General features: G+C 36.5%; 1 protein-coding gene across 3 annotated transcripts in view; it reads left to right on the forward strand.

The window, feature by feature from the left end:
- The window catches only part of LOC126248344 (Bardet-Biedl syndrome 2 protein homolog), a 173,837-nt gene that overhangs the window by 110,919 nt on the left and 43,355 nt on the right, over positions 1-19,563 (forward strand). For all 3 annotated transcript variants that reach the window (XR_007545462.1, XR_007545463.1, XM_049949253.1), the window contains 4 exons: positions 10,610-10,666; positions 16,915-17,097; positions 17,194-17,343; positions 17,456-17,668. Coding sequence is in view for 1 of the 3 variants with exons in the window: in XM_049949253.1 (XP_049805210.1) it covers positions 10,610-10,666; positions 16,915-17,097; positions 17,194-17,343; positions 17,456-17,668 (603 nt within the window). In the remaining 2 variants the exon portion in view is untranslated. The remainder of the gene's footprint in view (positions 1-10,609; positions 10,667-16,914; positions 17,098-17,193; positions 17,344-17,455; positions 17,669-19,563) is intronic.

Genomic DNA, 19,563 nt, shown 5'->3' on the forward strand with positions numbered 1-19,563 from the left:
CATTAAATGGGTGCATAGACAACATGTCTGATGTCATGGTCACAGCAGCAAATAATTTAATTGCATAAGGTAGTTTCCAAGACAGTCGAAAAATAGCATAAGTTGCCACGATTTACAAGAAATGTGATAAATGTGAAACTATGTCCTCATCTCAATCTTACCTACATCTTCTAAAGTGATTGAGAAAGTTATTTACACTAGACTAATGACATTCTTGAGTCAACACAATCTAATATTTGAAAATCAGTATGGCTTTATAAAAAAATAAGTCAACTTCAGCAGATGCAGCACACTTAATAGATGAAATAATAATGCAATATGGAACAAGCAATTTGTTACTGAAGTGTTCCTCGATAAAAAAATTATGATAATATCAGTATATTACCAGACAAGATATGGGACTTTAGTGTTAATAGAACTGGCTATGAATTAGTATAATTGTATATGAGCGACAAGAAAAAAATGTATGCTGCTTAAAATGAACAGTGGGTCATTCAAATAAAAAATTTACCAATGTCAAATACAGAGTGACTCAAGTTTCTATTTTGAGTTCCCTCCTCTTCATAATTGACAATAGTAATATAAAGTACTGTTCTCCTAACTCTAAAAAATATACTGTATGTAGATGATACATCTATTGTGTAAAAATACAATGCCTATGGCAATCTAGTAGTACAGCATAAGAATGTTACGAATGAAAAAGTCCAGTGTTTCAGTTAAAGCCACCTAAATGTTAGTGTTACAATGAGTGAAATTATGGAATTTACACAAAAAAAATTGGAGTTCGGTATCAAATAATTCATAGGAAACGATTCTGTAAAAAAGAAAAAACTGGATAAGATTCTTTGGGATTACAGTCTGAGATAATCTTTAAATGCAATGCGAACTAATTCATTATGCTATAAGCTATCTAAAAACATAGCAAAGTCAGAAGATATATATGTGCTAAAAATTGCATATCATTTATTGTTCTAAACCAACTTGAACTATGGAGTAGAAGTATGGGCGAAACAATAAAAACAAATACATCACACACATTGCAGAAAATAGCTACCAAAATTGTTTGTAGTATGAAACAGAGAGAATCACGTCATAAACTTTTTCAAAATTAGGCATGTTTACCATTATGAGTGTATACATTATAAAACTGATATTGCTTGTGAAAACAATGAAACCAAATTTAACCTGTGACTTTCACCAAAATACTACTGGAAAGAAACACCAAGTAAATAGCTATAGATCAGCATTATATGAAAAAAAGCATGTCATGCTGGGCTGAAGCTAGACAATGCCCTTCCTAAAAATTTAACAGTCTTTCCTACCGCCAAATTAAAAGACAAAAATAAACTGCAATTCATATGTTTACAGATTTGTTTATTTGATCCGTATGATCTGTATTAACAGTGTGTGCTACAGATGCTGGACAAATTGTTAAAATTTACAATGGGTATATTACAGTTTACGATCAAGTGCAACAGGTTTGTATAAGGTTTGCTTCACTCAATAGTGCATCCACTGCACTTAATCATAACAAGAGCATTTTCTATTCTAGTTATTCTTATGTAGAGACATGTAGTGATACAGCAAATCAGACTTCTACATCTACATATATGCATATGCTCTGCAGTTCGCACTCAAATGCCTGGCAGACAGTTCATCAAACCACTTTCAGATGATTCCTCTACTGTTCTGCTCCTGAACAGTGCACTGGAAAAACAAACACCTACATTCTCCATACAAGCACTGAAATCTCTTATTACACTCATCATTTCTGCCTATATAGGTGGGCATCAATACAATGTTTTCACATTTGGAAGAAAAAACTGATGATTGAAATTTTGTGAAAAGATCCCAGCACAATAAAAAGTCTTTGTTTTAATGATTGCCACCCCAAACCGCGTATTATATCTGTGACACTCTCTAACCTATTTCGTGATAATACAAAATGAATTAACCTTCTTTGAACTTTTCTGATGCTCTCTACATCAATCCTGTTTGGTTAGGATCCTATACTTTGCAACAATGCTCCAGAAGCTGATGGACATGTAGGATAGGCAGTCTCTTTAGTGTATCTGTTGCAACTTCTAAGTGTACTGCCAGTAAAATGAAGTCTTTGGTTCGCTTTCCTCACAACATTTTCTATGTGATAATTCAAATTTAATTTGTTCATAACTGTAATCTCTAGGTATTTAGTTGAACTTACAGCCTTTAGATTTGTATGATTTGTCATGTAACTGGAATTCCTATTAGTAGTCATGTGGACGAACTCTCACTTTTCATTATTTAGAGTCAATTGCCACTTTTTGCACCACACAGATATCTTGTCTAAATCATTTTGCAATTGGTTTTCACCTTCTGATGACTTCACTAAATAGTAAACAACATCACAGTTTTACAAAATTGTTTATTGTCTTCAACAGACTTTATATGTACTTCTAGGGAGCTTATTCAGCAACAGAACACTTATGTAGAATGCTCTCTTTTGACAAAGTTGTACAGGTTTGAATTTATTATAGTGTAATATTTGTGGAATTTACTGTTTTTGTTAGGTCAGCATTTTCTTGGCACTGTGTGGTTTTCAGGAATTTTGCAGTTCAAGTAAGTATAAGCCATGCAGTGCTAGGATCCCCAGATTTCTGCAAACAAGATTACAAGACTCACTAGTTTTGCTACTGCTAATGATCCTCACGGCTCTCTTCTTGATTCTGAAAGTGTAAAGGAGAGCTGGAAATTACTCCAGAATATCACACCATATCATAAGTTCGCCTTTTACTATTTTTGGGTAGTACATGCTTGTAGTGCACTCTGTGCATGGCAACCAGTACTTATTTCAATGTTTACCTGATCAATATGTTTATTCAATTTCAGATTATCTTGTAACCACAGATCCAGGAATTTCAATTCAGTGTTACTTTCTACTAGTTAGTTATTTACTGTTACAAGTGGTTGAGACAGGTTTGCGTTTTGTGTGGTGCGGAAGTTCATGGAAACATTCTTTTTAGTGTTGATAGTCTGTTATTTATAGCCCACTTGCTGAATTGTTCAGCAACCAAGTTCACAGGTTCACTGGTTCCTGTGCTGCCACTGAGTTGTCCCCTTTGACAAGTACTGTTGTGCCATGAGCATCTACACTCAGGCTTAGTCATTGATATACAGGAGGAATTGCAGAAGTCCCATGACTGAATCCTGAGGAACACCTTTCTTGACTCTTTTACTGCCAGATAGAATTTCAGTTACTAAATTCATTTCCTTGTCTGTGTACATCATACTGGCCTTCTGTAAGTGACTGCTTAGGAATGATGCAATCCATTTGTTTGTCAGTCCTCTGATATGATACTGCAGTTTTTATCAGTAATATTTTATGATCGCATTGGGTCAATAGCCTTTTACAGATCTATAAATATACCTCTAGTGCACTGTTTTGCTTCCAAAATATTTGCCATTTTATTAACGTATTTAAACCCAAGGTGAGATAGTATACCATTTTTGTCAATGAAGCCCTTCACTATTTTTTTTATTCCAAACGCTTTAGAAAAATAGGAGAAATTGTGACACACTAATAATGTTCATTCCTTTTTCTTATAATTAACTCACATACTGAAGAATGTCCTATATGATGTCCTGAAATCTTTTTTGTTCTACAGGCTGTATTGACTGTTCAATGCTGAATAAATTTTATTATTGTTGTTGTTATTTTATTTTTGTTGTTATGCTTCCAAACACATTGTAAAGAAATAATCAGCTGATTCTAAGTAATACGGAAGGACTTAATTTTTACTGACAAAAACAGTCTTAATGACAATTTATTTATTACGGTGACCGATTTCGACCACGACTGTGGTCATCTCCAGACCAGTGAGTAAGAACTTCCTTCTGATGGTAATTCTGTAGTGATTTACCACCAGAAGGAGGTTCTTACTCATTGGCCTGAAAATGACCACAGTAGTGGTCGAAACCGGTCACCGCAATAAATAAATTGTGATAAAAACTGTTTTTGATAGTAAATATTTGTAACACATTGATCACTGTCCACTCCCACAATGTATTCAAAATTAATTAAAGACTTAATTGATTAACAGTATTCAAAAGCAACTGGTATTGGTGAGGTACAATAATCAAAAGTCTGAGGCACCCACTGAAATGCTAGCAAGTGAGAATACGAACAAGTATGGGGTACCCCAGGTCTCAGTTATGGGATCCGCACCTGTTTCTCCCATGCAATAATGATCTGAGTCTAATTGTGGAGACACCCAAAACTGTCTTATTTGCAGACGATACAACAGCTCTAGGTGCAAGAATTGTGGGGAGTTACAGAAATCTGTGAACTTGTGTCACGAAGCAAATCAATAATGAGTCTATCATACTGATTTTCTATTATCATCAAAATAGAGATCCCCTTAAACTTACTGTTTAAAGTAATAATTAAACTTTGTTAAATAGCACAGAAACAAAATTCCTAGGCACATGGCTGCAAGATGATTTAAAATGGATTAAGCATATTGGGTACATTAGTGGTACCTTTGGTAGAGATGTCTTGGGAGCTCTGAACCTTGCACCAGTATGGAAATAATTATGAATCCTTACTATGACTACAACTAGGTCTACCTACATTATGATATACTATTCAAGGCCAACTCTTTAAGTATCTCTCAGCACTTTGAGGATGCAGAACATGGACTTTAAAATCACAAATGAAAGTAAAAGAAGACAATCATGCAAATCTGTTTTAACAGCATCTAATGCACTTTTTCTGGCATGTATTTGTAATAATAATAATAATAATAATAATAATATGAACATGAACAAGGGGGTAATACAATTTCAGGAAATCGAAAAAGATATTATTCTGAATATCATAGATAGGAATACTGAATTTGTAAAATATAGTTTCAAGTTTAAAAATAAATTTTACATTTTAATACACATTATTTTTGTTAACATAAGAAAGTGTAACTCTTTTTATCATAATTATATAGATTATGTTTTTAATACACTTTATTTTTGTTAACATAAGAAAGAGAGTAAGTCTTTTTATCATAATTAAATTGCTTGCAAGTTGCATAATACTATGAACCGAAATACTTACAAGAGGAGAATATTTCTGTTTGTTTTGCATGAAGGTGAAGGTGAAGAACTCATCTAGATAGTGAAATGAATGTTCTGTTAAAATTACTTTAAGTAGGTCTTTAAATGTGTTACTAGGAAAGCCAGTGGGATTTTGAGGAAGAGCATTGGCTGGCTTCAGCCCAGCATGAAGTGAATTTGACATATAGTGCTCTTCTGTGGTTATTTACATACTATTTTGATTCTTATCTAATATTGTGCTGGTTTATGTCACAATGTAAGTGTTTCATGTTTATGTACACAATATTACTTTAAAAAATAAACTCTTCCAATGGCATGTACATCAAATTCTGGAAACAGATCCCAAATTCCGTAATGTTCAATCCTTGCACAAAAAAAGTCTTTTGTGATCAACCAGGTCAAAATCTTCACAAATCTAATAATAGTCCCATTGTCAACCGTTTATTGTCAGTTAGATTTACTGCACTATTGAGGTATTCATATATTGCTCTCTGTGTTGACTTTGAACTTCTGAAGCCATGCTGTGACCCAGAAGTATATTATTTAACAATGGAAAATCCAGGCTGGAATGTAACAGTATTATGAGAAGGAAAGTTGCTATTCGCCATATAGCGGAGATGCTGAGTTGCAGATAGGCACAACAAAAAGACTCTCACAATTAAAGCTTTCAGCCATTAAGGCCTCTGTCAACACTACACACTACACACACACACACACACACACACACACACACACACACACACACACACACACACACAAATGCAACTCATACACATGACTGCAGTCTCAGGCAACTGAAACCACTGGTTTTCTAGTGTTGACAAAGGCCTTAATGGCAGAAAGTTTTAACTGTGATAGTCTTTTTGTTGTTCCTATCTGCGACTCAGCATCTCTGCTATATGGTGAGAAGTCTATTATTATTATCTAAGTAGGTTATGAGTTTTTACACATAGTTTTCTCTATACTGGATTTACTGGACAAAGTAATAGTGGGCCTACAGTTATCCGTGTTATATTTTACACCATTTTTGAATGTTTGAATGACTTTGGCTGTTTTAAAATACCCAGGAAAAGTACCAGCTTGCAGAGGAGAGTTGCTCAAGAGCCATTATAATCTAGGCACACTTTTTAAAAATTATTGTGGGTATGCCATACCTCTTACTGATTTTGAAACTCGATCTCTTGTGCAAGTACTGATAAACAGAGTCTTGGAATAATATTCTGTTTACTGTTTTATAGATGCTAGTTTAATTTTTATGTTCTGTTGTACTACATTTTTTGCAATTTCCATTTGTAAGTTATTAAACAATTAGTGTACACGCAAAACTGACACACTTTTCCTCCTTATGGTATTTTTAGATTGTCTTGGAAACTACCTTGTGCAATTAAATTATTTGCTGCTGTGACCATGACATCAGACATGTTGTCTATGCATCTATTTAATGTGCTGATAAACAGCTTATCATAGACTACTAATTTTGAATTTTTTAGTGAACTGACTATGTATTTTATCTCACTGACATTGGGGCCAAGTGTAAGTCTTCTTTTCCTGGAATGCTCGTATATCTATACTTTATATTGTTGAAGAAGTCATTGATGGTTTTTCCAACAGAAGACAGGTACTCACTAAAAGCATATGAAGTCTGATATTGGCATCTGATAGCACTTCCTTTATCGTTTACGGTAAGATCACTAACTAATTTGTCCTTGCAAATCCTAAAACTATACATAACTTCCCAAACAGCAATGTCAGTGTTGCTTGAGTTTCTTAACATCAAGGCTACATATGTACAAGGGTTGGAACTTTAATAGTGGCAACTATTTATTAACAGCTCGTACAAAATAGATACGTGTTTCAAAGTTTTACTGACTTCAAAGTAGTCACCAGCATTGTGTATAACCTGTTGCCAGCGATGTGGAAGACGTAGGATACTCATAGCATTGCCAGTTGTGTTGACAGTTCGAGTGGCGCAGTCTGTTGCCCAACGAATTTGTAGCAGTTCTGAAGCAAATGCTGTGAAGTGGTTCCTTCAGTTTAGAAATTAAGTTGAACTCATGAGGGCATAAGTCAGGGGAATGCAGTAGGTGTGGTATAGCACTTAGCAGCCCATCAGTCAAACAAATCAGTAACAGCTTGCGCTGTATGTGCTTGAGCATTGTCCTGCAAAATGATGGTCAGGTCCTGCAGAAAGTGTCATCACTTCTGTGTCTATGCTGTTCATTTTTTCGGAACACAACCTACGACCAGCTTAGAGACAGAAGTGATGACACTTTCTGCAGGACCTGACCATTGTTTTGCAGGACAATGCTCAACCACATACAGTGCAAGCTGTTACTGATTTGTTTGACTGATGGGGCTGGTAAGTGCTATACCACCTACTGCACTTCCCTGACTTAAGCCCTAGTGAGATCATCTTGATTTCTAAATGGAAGGAAACACTTCACAGCATTCACTTCAGAACTGGTACAAATTTGTTGGGCAATAGACCGCGCCGCTCGAACTGTCAACACAACTGGCACTGCTAAGAGTATCCTATGACTTCCACATCGCTGGTGATGGGTTATACACAATGTTCAGTATAGCTTTAAACCTTAAACATGTTGCCATCTGGGCAATGAATATTTTAAGCTATTTGCATCTGATGAGCTGGTGATTACTTTGAAAGTTAGTAAAACTTTGAAACACATATCTATTTTGTACGAGCTGTAAATAAATAGTTGCCACTATTAAAGTTCCCACCCCTCATACTTGCAGTTTCTAATTGTAGATCTTCATAATAATCTTGATAGTTCCTAAGTTCTACTCTTAGTCTAGACTGTAATTATTGCAATCCTTTAGGATTGAACATTGAAAAAGTCTCAGGTTTCTCACCTGCTGTTTTCACTTCAAGATCCAGTTACTTTTCATATTTATTGCTGTCATAATTGACAAGGTCAGTACTGGATTTGATTCACTGAAGCAATAATGAAAGTAAATATGTCAACAAGAAGGTCATTCAAAATTTCAAAGAAAATATCAAGGCTAATTTCTCTTTTCTCCACTTGTAATTAATTGCTGCAAGTTCTATAATACCCTCTATGCTAAAAGTACTTATATCCATTACATTACATTAACTGCCTCTCACAGCTACCAGTGAAGCACTCCTATTTCTTGATGTACATGTAATTTACAAAGACAAAATGACTGCAAAGATGCTGTGATGTTCACAAATATAATATCTGACTGAACAAAAACACAACTCACATCCATACTGAACAGTGCCAAAAGGGACATTTCACATCGGTTTGAAGCTTTTTACCAAATTCCTTGACAATATAAAAAAAAACATCATGGATATGAAGCTCTTTAAACAAATCTGTACATTCATATTTACAGAGCCACTGCTTCTACTCAGTCAGTGAATATATGGACTTGTAAAGTACTGCTTTGGGTTCAGTTTCCTGTTCATAGTAAAGTACTGCTTTGGGTTGAGTTTCCTGTTCATATATGGTTTATTTAGATGTACAAGCTGAGTGCTAATAGTAGATTTAGAATTATGATAGAGTTTAAATAGTGTAGCAATTTAAGGTATTATAACAATAATGGAAATTTCTGGATGGAGCAATATGTGAAATTAGGGAAATGCAACCACTTACTCATAGCAAATCAATGCATGGAGCACAGAAATACATAACACAAAACATTATTCACACTAGTTTTCAAGCTCTAGCTCTTTTTCTATCAATAGTACACTCATTTACACACACACACACACACACACAACCACACAGAGACTCCAACGCATGCTCCCGTGGCCGTGATTAGTCATGTTGTGGATGCGTGAGTGTGCATTTGGGTGTCTGTGTGAGAATGTATATACTATTGCTAGAAAAAGAACTAGTGCTCGAAAGCTAGTGTGAATGCTGTTTTCTGTTATGAGTTTCTGCACCGCACACCGATCCACAGCATGTGAGTGGTTGCCTTTCCCTTACTACACATAATTTAAGGAATTAGTAACACAAACATTCTGTAAAATTTCAATGTATCTGGCATGTCCAGTACCTGTAGCACTCAGTGATACTATGGATAAAAGGGAGAAATAAATAAATAAACGAGATAAAATCATCTGTAATATGACATAGGTTTAGTAAGACATGTAGTCAAAAAGAGAAAATGAAATTTAGAGGTCTGGGGAATGTTATGTTATAAGTTTTGTAATATGAACAATGTGTGAAACAGTAAACGCTTAGAGGCCCCACACAGTAAATACAGGGGAAAAAGAAAAAAAAAAAAAAAACAATTAGGAGTTGATATTTGCACTTTAGGTCCTGGTTGTTTGATGGATAATTTCCTGATGGGAATCAAGGTGTAAATATGAGACACTGGTTCGAGGTGTGCTAAGATGATTTTTTATCCAATAGATTCATCTATCTTAAAAACTGTACCAGTTGTACGTTTCAAATAAGATTGCTGTTGTGCTGCTTGATATAAGGTTATTCTTAATCCTACTCACGCTTTATCTGGTGCAGTGTAAGTGACTTACCACGGATCACATTCAAGTTTTTATTTAATCGAATGACTAGGGGCCCCCGTCGGGCAGACCGTTCGCCAGGTGCCGGTCTTTCAATTTGACGCCACTTCGGCAACCTGCAGTCAATGAGGATGAGAGGATGATGATGATGACAGCACAACACCCAATCCCTGGGCAGAGAAAATTCCCCGACCCAGCCAGGAATCGAACCCGGACCCAGAGGATTGACAATCCGTCACGCTGACCATTGAGCTACCGGGGGCGGACACATTCAAGTAGATCAATGTGAAATAGTTTTATCACAATCTTCATGAAGATATTGTTATTTCCAGGTGCTTGCAATCTGGGTTTTAGTCCCAGCTTTTAATAAAGATGCAGAAAATATTATTAATAGTAAGAAAGTAAAGCCATCCTCAATCTGTAGGTTGGTTTGAACACCATAGTGTTTTATTAGGTGATGTCCTTTTGGAGGTGATATGCCCTTGGCTTCTTCTGACTATTGAACTGACATACTCAGTCAGTTACATTGGGATCTACAGATTAATGTGCACTCTAAACCACAGTGCAACATGTTGTTTACATGTATCATCATTTTCCCAGAGATAAAAGGAGTGATAAGTGATGAAAATATACTTAAACAGACAAAGGATTGGATACCAGACCTTTGGATTTGTTGTCTGTCATTTACCCATTTAATCACTGAGCCGAATACAAACTAGAGAACTCAGTGACCCAAATGTATTTTTTATGCAACTTTGGAAAACAAATTGAATCAGAAAGCTGGATGATTTTTCAGTTCCACATCTTTTTTCAATATATATAATTTGCATAGACACATGTCCCTCTACATTTCAGTAATTGTTGCTTACTTTGTTTGATAGTTGTTGCTGTTGATGACTTCCTCAGTGTTTTTGTGATATTTCAGTGTGAATTTTTATGATTAGTTATTTTACAGTTTTATACGTTTCTTGAATACTGTGAGTGTTTGATGTCATATTGTTGTATTTGTATTAGGCCAAGACTCGACTGCAGACTGGAATCTCCATTAATATGGGAAATGAAAAGAAACCGGTAAGTAGCTTGCTTGCTGCTGCTTCTTCTTCTTCCCCCCCCCCTCCCCCCTCTCCTCTCTCTCTCTCTCTCTCTCTCTCTCTCTCTCTCTCTCTCTGACTTCAAAGGGTCTTCTGTATGTTCCATAAACACAACATTTTATCTGCAATGATGTTTTGCCACCCCATATGAGGTCTGATTCTGGCACCATCTGTGACTCATAATAAGCCACCTAGTGACGTACATATCTAGTACAGGATGTAGCTACATGTTGTGAATTGATTAAAGAAAGCCTTCAGGTACATTCTGATTGAATCTGACTCTTGGAACAATTTCTCAACCTGAGGAAGAAAACAACCCTAATCCAAATCTCAAATCAAAGAATTAGCCAACTCTACTAGTACTCACCACAGTTCTATATTAACTAGTGTTTTGTGAAAATGCAATACTTGGACTGTCCCTTCTAAATTCTAGAAGCAACGAAATTCTTTAGTCATGTCTCAAGTGGGAAGCTGTGTGCTGTCTGAGTGGACCTTTATTCCCCTAGGTTTCTGTGGAACTGAGGTGGAACCTTCAGACTCAAACTTATCAAATCCTTATCTGATGGGTGTACTGCCGGGGAGTACTCACACCAACTCATCCAAACAAATGATGGCCCAATTTTCAAAATCAAAATGTGGGACTTTCATTGTTTTATTGTTTCACATCCAAGCACAACATATCACAATAATATAATGATGTCTTTAACTAAGGTAGAAAATTGTTATTGTTTACATTGGTTACTTATTTTTCAATCTCAGTTGTCCTGGAAGTTTAGCTGTGGGTAGTTTCTGGGAACCCTTTTTTTGTTAAATTTTGCAGAAGAATGTGTGTCATTCAGGAGCTTCATGTTTTCAAACGGAATTTTATAAAAATCAACACATGAAGTATCCTGAAAATCAAACTTAGTTACAACTATTTCCTTAATGGCTTCAACACTAAACATCTTCTCTTCATAAATTCATAAATCATTTGTGATTGAGATCTCTCTTTCTGCAGTAGCATTAGTGCAAGGTAGAGCCAGTACATAGAGTTATCTTGAGATATAAAGAAGTCGAAATTGATAGACTTCGTTCAGCTTGGTTTAATCAAATGGGTATGACCATGTTTGCTCTTCATTTGGTTATCCTGCACATTGCTTAAAAACATAGACTGCCACCTTCAGTTCTTGAACGTCGCCAGAACACGTCATGGCAGGGTTCCTCTGATTTTGGGTTAGGCCATACATACCTAAACGTGTAAAGTGCTACAGATGCCAGTGGGTTGGCCATAAAATGCTGAGTTGTGGAGGTGAAGCAACTTGTGGGAAGTGTGAAAAGGCAGCCCATGAATCTGGAACTGACTACCCATCTCTGGCAATATGCTTCAACTGCTTTGGCAGCCACCCAGCCTGCAGCAGAGACTGCCCTGTTTTTGCTGAGAAATGCAAAATTCAGGAAATAAAAGTGACCAAGTGGATCACCTATGCAAAAGCCAAAAAGGAATATAAGATGATGAAACCCCACTTTTTATGCTTTCTTGGTGCAGAAACCTGTTCCCAAGGTCGATGCTTCGACACAAACAATGTCCAGCATATCATTATCCACCACCAGCACGTGTACATACCAAAGCAAAGTGAATAAAGACGTAGTGACCCAGGCAGCTATGACAGAAGAGGCCAGCAGCATTTTCGCAGTGAGCCTAAAAAATGCACCCCAAAAGCACAGTGCCTCTCAATGCCCCCTTTCCCTCATCCTTGAAGGGAAAGGGAGCAGTGAAAGGGTCGTGATGTTTGGGTCAAAAGCTGTCCCAGGCACCATCAGATATCTTTCTGGCATGTCTAACTGATGAGGATATCATGGATTTCGATGCCTAGTCACTGGACCCAGGCAGCCCCTCCAGTCCCGCTCAGTCTGTGAGTGCCTCACCACCTCAAGGGGAACTTGCATTCATTAAGTCGGTTTGATCTGGATTTTTACTATAGTGTTTTAGCACATGACTCATAGTGCAAGAGATATTGTATTTTTAAGTCAATCCTTTGCCCCTCTTAAATGAGTTGAATTATGGTGCAGTGAACACAGACTGATGTAAGTTAAGGAGAGGGTCCATCTTGTATGCTCCACCAAACTGTATATGCTGTTGTGTGATCAGATTAAATATGATGTAAAGGGTACTTGAGTAGTTGAGATAGGATCCTTCTGCCATGTTCCTAAATTACTGTAAATCAATGAGTTAACCTTAAGGTACGTCCACACAATGCCGTTTTCCTCTTCAAATTTGTGTGTGCACTCACATTCCAACAGTGCAAACATGCACATGTATTAGTTCATATGTGATTTGTTAAAATTGGAAGGCATCATGTGTTGTAGCACATTGCTTCCCAGGTTGGGAATCTCTTGTGCTACATAGCAGACAACAGCCAGCTGGGGCCCATATGTATTTCATTGTGTAGTGTGGCGGCAGACTAACTTTTTACCATAGTAGCTCACAAAGATAACCCAAGTAAGTAAATGATGTTGATATGGACTTTCATAGATATGTTGAGTGTGTGCTTATTAGTTGCCGACTGAGGATTTTTGGTGGGGTGAAATATATATAGACTGGTGTAATGATACTTTTTAATCTTGTATGTTAAATATTAGTTTGTAAAGCTTAAGAGTGAAAATTTACTAATGTAGTTTCCAACAATGATTTACTTTAACTTAAAGATAGGCGTTTAGGAAAGCACACTGTATGGCTCTGAAGTGAATTCCTTAATTCCATGTAAAGTTTCCAGACTCAAAATTTTGCTTATTTATCTAAATTCTTAATTATTGGCCTAATTGGATAATGAAGAGTGTTATTTGGTTCAGAAAAATTGGGGCAACAAAACTATGACATCAAGCCTGGGAATTAAATGAGTTAAAGTGCCCAAATGATGAAAGTAATTGTGGACGTAGCCAGACTTCAATTACAGCTATTTTTGAAGTAAATTAGTTTCTTGAAAAATTAATTTTATTGCTAGAAAGTATGAAATTAGAGCTTTCTAACGAGTGATATCGATCCTGTCAAAACTACTGATTAGCTCACACTAATTGTTACATAGCATGCCACCGTAATGGCTTTCATTACTAATGTCTTTTAATTAACAAGGTTTTAAACAAAACCACATGTACCATTTTAATCAGCAGACTGTGCACTATTACATGGATAGTAAAATTATGTGAATGTACAATATTTTGGCATTTTAAGTACCATATGCACTGCCTACATAGTGGTACATATAAACAGATTCAGATGAAAGATAAAAGGGAAAAATTTGTGATTTAAGAGAAGCAGAATAATAGTAATTGTAATAACTCCACTTTGCTATATTTCACTCTGTTTCTCAGTTTCAGGAATAATCACCGAAATACTGTGATTTGAGACATGAAATAAATAACTCAAATTGGTATATAAGTTGCTGCCTTACAAAATACAGGGCTATTACAAATGATTGAAGCGATTTCATAAATTCACTGTAGCTCCATTCATTGACATATGGTCACGACACACTACAGGTACGTAGAAAAACTAGTAAAGCTTTGTTCGGCTGAAGCCGCACTTCAGGTTTCTGCCGCCAGAGCGCTCGAGAGCGCAGTGAGACAAAATGGCGACAGGAGCCGAGAAAGCGTATGTCATGCTTGAAATGCACTCACATCAGTCAGTCTTAACAGTGCTACGACACTTCAGGACGAAGTTCAACAAAGATCCACCAACTGCTAACTCCATTCGGCGATGGTATGCACAGTTTAAAGCTTCTGGATGCCTCTGTAAGGGGAAATCAACAGGTCGGCCTGCAGTGAGCAAAGAAACTGTTGAACGCGTGCGGGCAAGTTTCACGCGTAGCCCGCGGAAGTCGACGAATAAAGCAAGCAGGGAGCTAAACGTACCACAGCCGACGGTTTGGAAAATCTTACGGAAAAGGCTAAAGCAGAAGCCTTACCGTTTACAATTGCTACAAGCCCTGACACCTGATGACAAAGTCAAACGCTTTGAATTTTCGGCGCGGTTGCAACAGCTCATGGAAGAGGATGCGTTCAGTGCGAAACTTGTTTTCAGTGATGAAGCAACATTTTTTCTTAATGGTGAAGTGAACAGACACAATGTGCGAATCTGGGCGGTAGAGATCCTCATGCATTCGTGCAGCAAATTCGCAATTCACCAAAAGTTAACGTGTTTTGTGCAATCTCACGGTTTAAAGTTAACGGCCCCTTTTTCTTCTGCGAAAAAAACGTTACAGGACACGTGTATCTGGACATGCTGGAAAATTGGCTCATGCCACAACTGGAGACCGACAGTGCCGACTTCATCTTTCAACAGGATGGTGCTCCACCGCACTTCCATCATGATGTTCGGCATTTCTTAAACAGGAGATTAGAAAACCGATGGATCGGTCGTGGTGGAGATCATGATCAGCAATTCATGTCATGGCCTCCACGCTCTCCCGACTTAACCCCATGCGATTTCTTTCTGTGGGGTTATGTGAAAGATTCAGTGTTTAAACCTCCTCTACCAAGAAACATGCCAGAACTGCGAGCTCGCATCAATGATGGTTTCGAACTCATTGATGGGGACATGCTGCGCCGAGTGTGGGAGGAACTTGATTATCGGCTTGATGTCTGCCGAATCACTAAAGGGGCACATATCGAACATTTGTGAATGCCTAAAAAAAACTTTTTGAGTTTTTGTATGTGTGTGCAACGCATTGTGAAAATATCTCAAATAATAAAGTTATTGTAGAGCTGTGAAATCGCTTCAATCATTTGTAATAACCCTGTATTATTGCCGGCCTTATCACTGCAGAAATTGCATTACATATAAGAATGTCTTGTTTAGAGGTACAAGTTCTCAGCTTCCCAAGCAGAAAATCTGAAACCTTGCTGTAACTGTATCCTGAAATTTGCAAACAAAATATCACTGTCACTTTTTATGTCTTATACTGTACTTCTGTTATTTAAATATTGTGTGACCGTTAGTTGCCTTCGCAGTTTTTGTCACCTTTCATGACAGTAAACACGGCACAAATTACTGTGCAAAGACATGGATGCACAGCAGACTACTTTGACTGTGAGCCAATGTGTGGACATGATAGCGCACTTGCATACAGTATGTTCTATTCACTAAGTTTTGCACATATGTTTTTGTTCTGATGCATTTGCACTAGGAAAAAAGGAAAGATGCATCATGTGGACATATCATTAGAGCTGTCAAATGGGGGCACATGAGATCTGAGACAATTGAGCTTTCCAATGAGTAGCTAAGTAGGATATGTGGAATATACTGTGATATAATGAATAATTTCATTGAATTCTTGTACTTTGTTATTAAGGCACAGTGTCGAGGTGATGCATCTATGGGAGGATCTATGTGAGTTGAAACCAAACACTTAATAGTGACATTCCATCTTTACTGCCACACCACTGATATAATGCTCTAAGAAAATTCAAGGTGTTGCCCTGTGATGCTTAGAGGCCCCTCCTGCTCATAGTGTGGAATGAATATGACCTTTTCATTTTAACTAAAAATAGTGTGTATTTTTTGAAGAGTGCACACTGATTTGAACAATTTTTTTAATCATGCTCACTCATCCATATTTTACAGATTTAGTATTTCATTTCAGTATAAACCATTCATTCTGTGACAGAATTTGTACTATTATGCAACTGCCTGACAGATAAAATTTTTTTGCATGTGTAGCTCAAATCTTTGTTTTTTGCTGTTGATGCCATAAACAGTTGCTATATTACATACAAAAGGCAAAGATTTGAATTTGAGTGCCCCCCCCCCCCCCACACACACACACACATACTGGCTATGTTGCTCAGATCAACTACATTGTACCACCGCTGTAGCTTGGCTATGGCAAATGCTGTGGCTCTCACCAGTAGAGCTGCAGAGCTGGTACACTGTAGTCAACCAGAGCATTGTAATCGTGTTTGTGTGGAAATTGACTAAAAAATAACACATTTGTAAAACGAGATGGAAATTACAAAATGTAAACTTGTTTATTTCTAGTCTGATTAGTGTTAGGAGCTAGTTTGCAAATCAAATATCATCTTTGTCTGACAAATTATACAATATGCTGACACTTCTTTTTTCATAAAATAGTGTAATTAATGAAAGTAATAGCAAACTGCTGAACTTCCTACAGTTTCATAAATTTAAGTACGTATTTATTTATTTTTAGACTTGGGTGAAAATGTATTCTAAATCTTTTGCTTCATTACTAGGGTCACATTGAAGTCGCTCTTGCAACAAACAATGAAACTGTAATAAGAGTTGTAATGGTATTCGCTGAGGGCATATTTGAAGGTGAGACACATGTTATCCACTTAAAAGAATCAGAAATATCATCTAATGTGAATGTTGCACTCTATCCTCCAAAGGATGTGCCAGTAGACATTCACATAAAGGTAAAGTATTAGTTTTGCACAGTGTGTTCAGTTAATAGGGTATACACTTTCATTTTTCAAGATTCTTTATCATTGGTCAACTTTATATGTATGTAGGCCTTGGTGGGTTATCGTGGAAGCCAGCATTACCATGTTTTTGAGCTTACAAGGCAGCTACCACGTTTTGCTATGTATGCTTTATGCGAGGAGCCGGGTAATTTACCCTCCAGCTATGTGTCATTCTCTTTAAACGAAAGAGTGCAGAGGGTAAGTACTTGTTAAGTTTGGAACATTTGTTCCAATGAATGACATGAAAATTGTCATATTTATTCTGTAACATAAATCAATCAGATATTTTTATTTTGTTTCATGCATCCAGATTGCAATGTGGATTAATCAGAATTTCCTGGTTTTGTCAGATATTGAAGCAAACAATGAACTGAATGTGACATTTCTTTCACTAAGAGACAACACGAGAGTAAATATATCAATGCAGCCAGAAAATAAGTTTGTTATTGCAACACACAGCATGGCTGTTGCAGGTGATATCATACAATCTCTTGCTGCTTTTTTAAATTTGGATGAATTGCAGGTAAATTTCAGAAAAGTTATTTATGACTTTTGATGATTTGCAATGTAGTAAGGGGCATACAGAGACAACATTGTGTTTTGTTTGTTAAACTTATTGTAATGTGCGCCATGTTAGGTCAAGGACCTCCCATTATTGTTTTTGTTTGAAAACCATTGCTACTGTAATAATGGGGATGACAAAAAGATAACCTGTTTTAAATGTGAGACTGAGAAAAAGGTTTTATATTTCTTCATTTTTAATCCCGAAAATATTTTAATATCTCTACCATAAGTTGTTTACACTTCTCAACAAGTACTTATAAATAGTAGAATTTTGAAATGATAGAAAATGATTAAGTGGACAGATCACTCACCAATGCTACAGTGAACCTGTCAATTCATGTGAGCGCGTCTGTCCCCTCATCACTTTTAAGTTACATTGTGACTACACTTCGTCATTTATCTAGTATTTTACATTATTGTTAATTGATTGTAAAATTGGGTTCAAATCTGTACCCCATAATCCTGGAGCATTTAAAATTACTTCTTGTTGATTTAATACACATTCTTCAACAAGATTATAGCTGATTTCCTCCTCTGTCTTTGTCTGTGGAAGTACTTTTTTCTCATCACATTAATATCAATGAAAGCTTAAATTCCAGGAATATTCATTTTGGAGTGAACACAATGTAAAGAATACAATATGTTTCAGTGGCTATTCACTGTGGGGTTCTTGTTACTGTAGATGAGTTGTTTGTTGGAATGAAAAAATTGTTCCGTGGAATCCATGAGAAAATTATATTGAGAGTAAACTTGACACATATCAAGAAATAATGCAAGATCTGCAACAAGAAAATTGCTCTCTGTTGGAAGAAACAGTTTAGATGGGAGACATCTGCAGATAGGGTTTCCTGAAGAGATACCAGAATGGTCTGTTTTGCTCTTCTCTTTGGTATTATGATAGTTAGGATTCCAATTTGTATGTAATTTAGACCCCCTGGGCATCTGTAAGGTATCTGATTTATCACCAAAGCTGAAATCAGCAATGTGTGATACTAAACTAACTCTTGGTGATATGTTTACCTGTCACTTCAGTTATAGCTCAAACTATTGCAGTAAAGCAGTTAGGAACCCTTTGGACAGAATTTTTTCTCTTGCTTAAAACATTTTTCATAATTTGGAATATTAACTAGTTGGATTCCCTGCGGTTTGAGAAAGTTCTTTGCTTATACTCAGTGATCTTCTTCAAAAGTATCTGTTACAGGTTTTACACTTAATTCATATGTTGATGTTTTTGACCTTCTTGATGTTGCATCGTTATTTCATCTCACATCCACTATGAAAAAAGTTAGGCCAATAAGCAGCCGCTATGGTTCACCATTAGCTCATCTCAAATTTCACTTAAAGCTGTGTGGATTTCTGTCATGTTACTATGTAAATGTATGAATTTTTATCTTGAAGTGTCACAGTACGTAGGACCAGTACAGGTTTCAGTCCAAGCTTAAGAACAGATGCTGCACAGATGAAACAAAATAGTCCTTCCTCAAGCCAACCTTCAAATAAAATTTCCATCATTCCAGGTATTGTTGTGCCATCCAGTCATCAGTATTGTCACCATGTGCATTATTTCTTCAATTATTAGTATCACTTTAGATCTCTCTATCTCTCTCTCTCTCTCTCTCTCTCTCTCTCTCTCTCTCTCTCTCTCTCTGCACCCCCCTCCCCCCTCCCTCCATATATGTAATTATTGTTTCTAATCATAACATTTGTCTCTGACAGCATAATCTTTTAGGTGAATTACTTTTTATGTAAATTGTGGTTTAAACTTTTATACAGTTACATGAATCCTGTTATGGCATCTCACATGTTGCTACACAATTCATTAGTTCTTTTCTTTCAGCTTATTGTGTTTCAAGA

Source organism: Schistocerca nitens, chromosome 3 (genome assembly GCF_023898315.1).
Source record: "Schistocerca nitens isolate TAMUIC-IGC-003100 chromosome 3, iqSchNite1.1, whole genome shotgun sequence".
In the NCBI taxonomy this organism is placed as follows: domain Eukaryota; kingdom Metazoa; phylum Arthropoda; class Insecta; order Orthoptera; family Acrididae; genus Schistocerca; species Schistocerca nitens.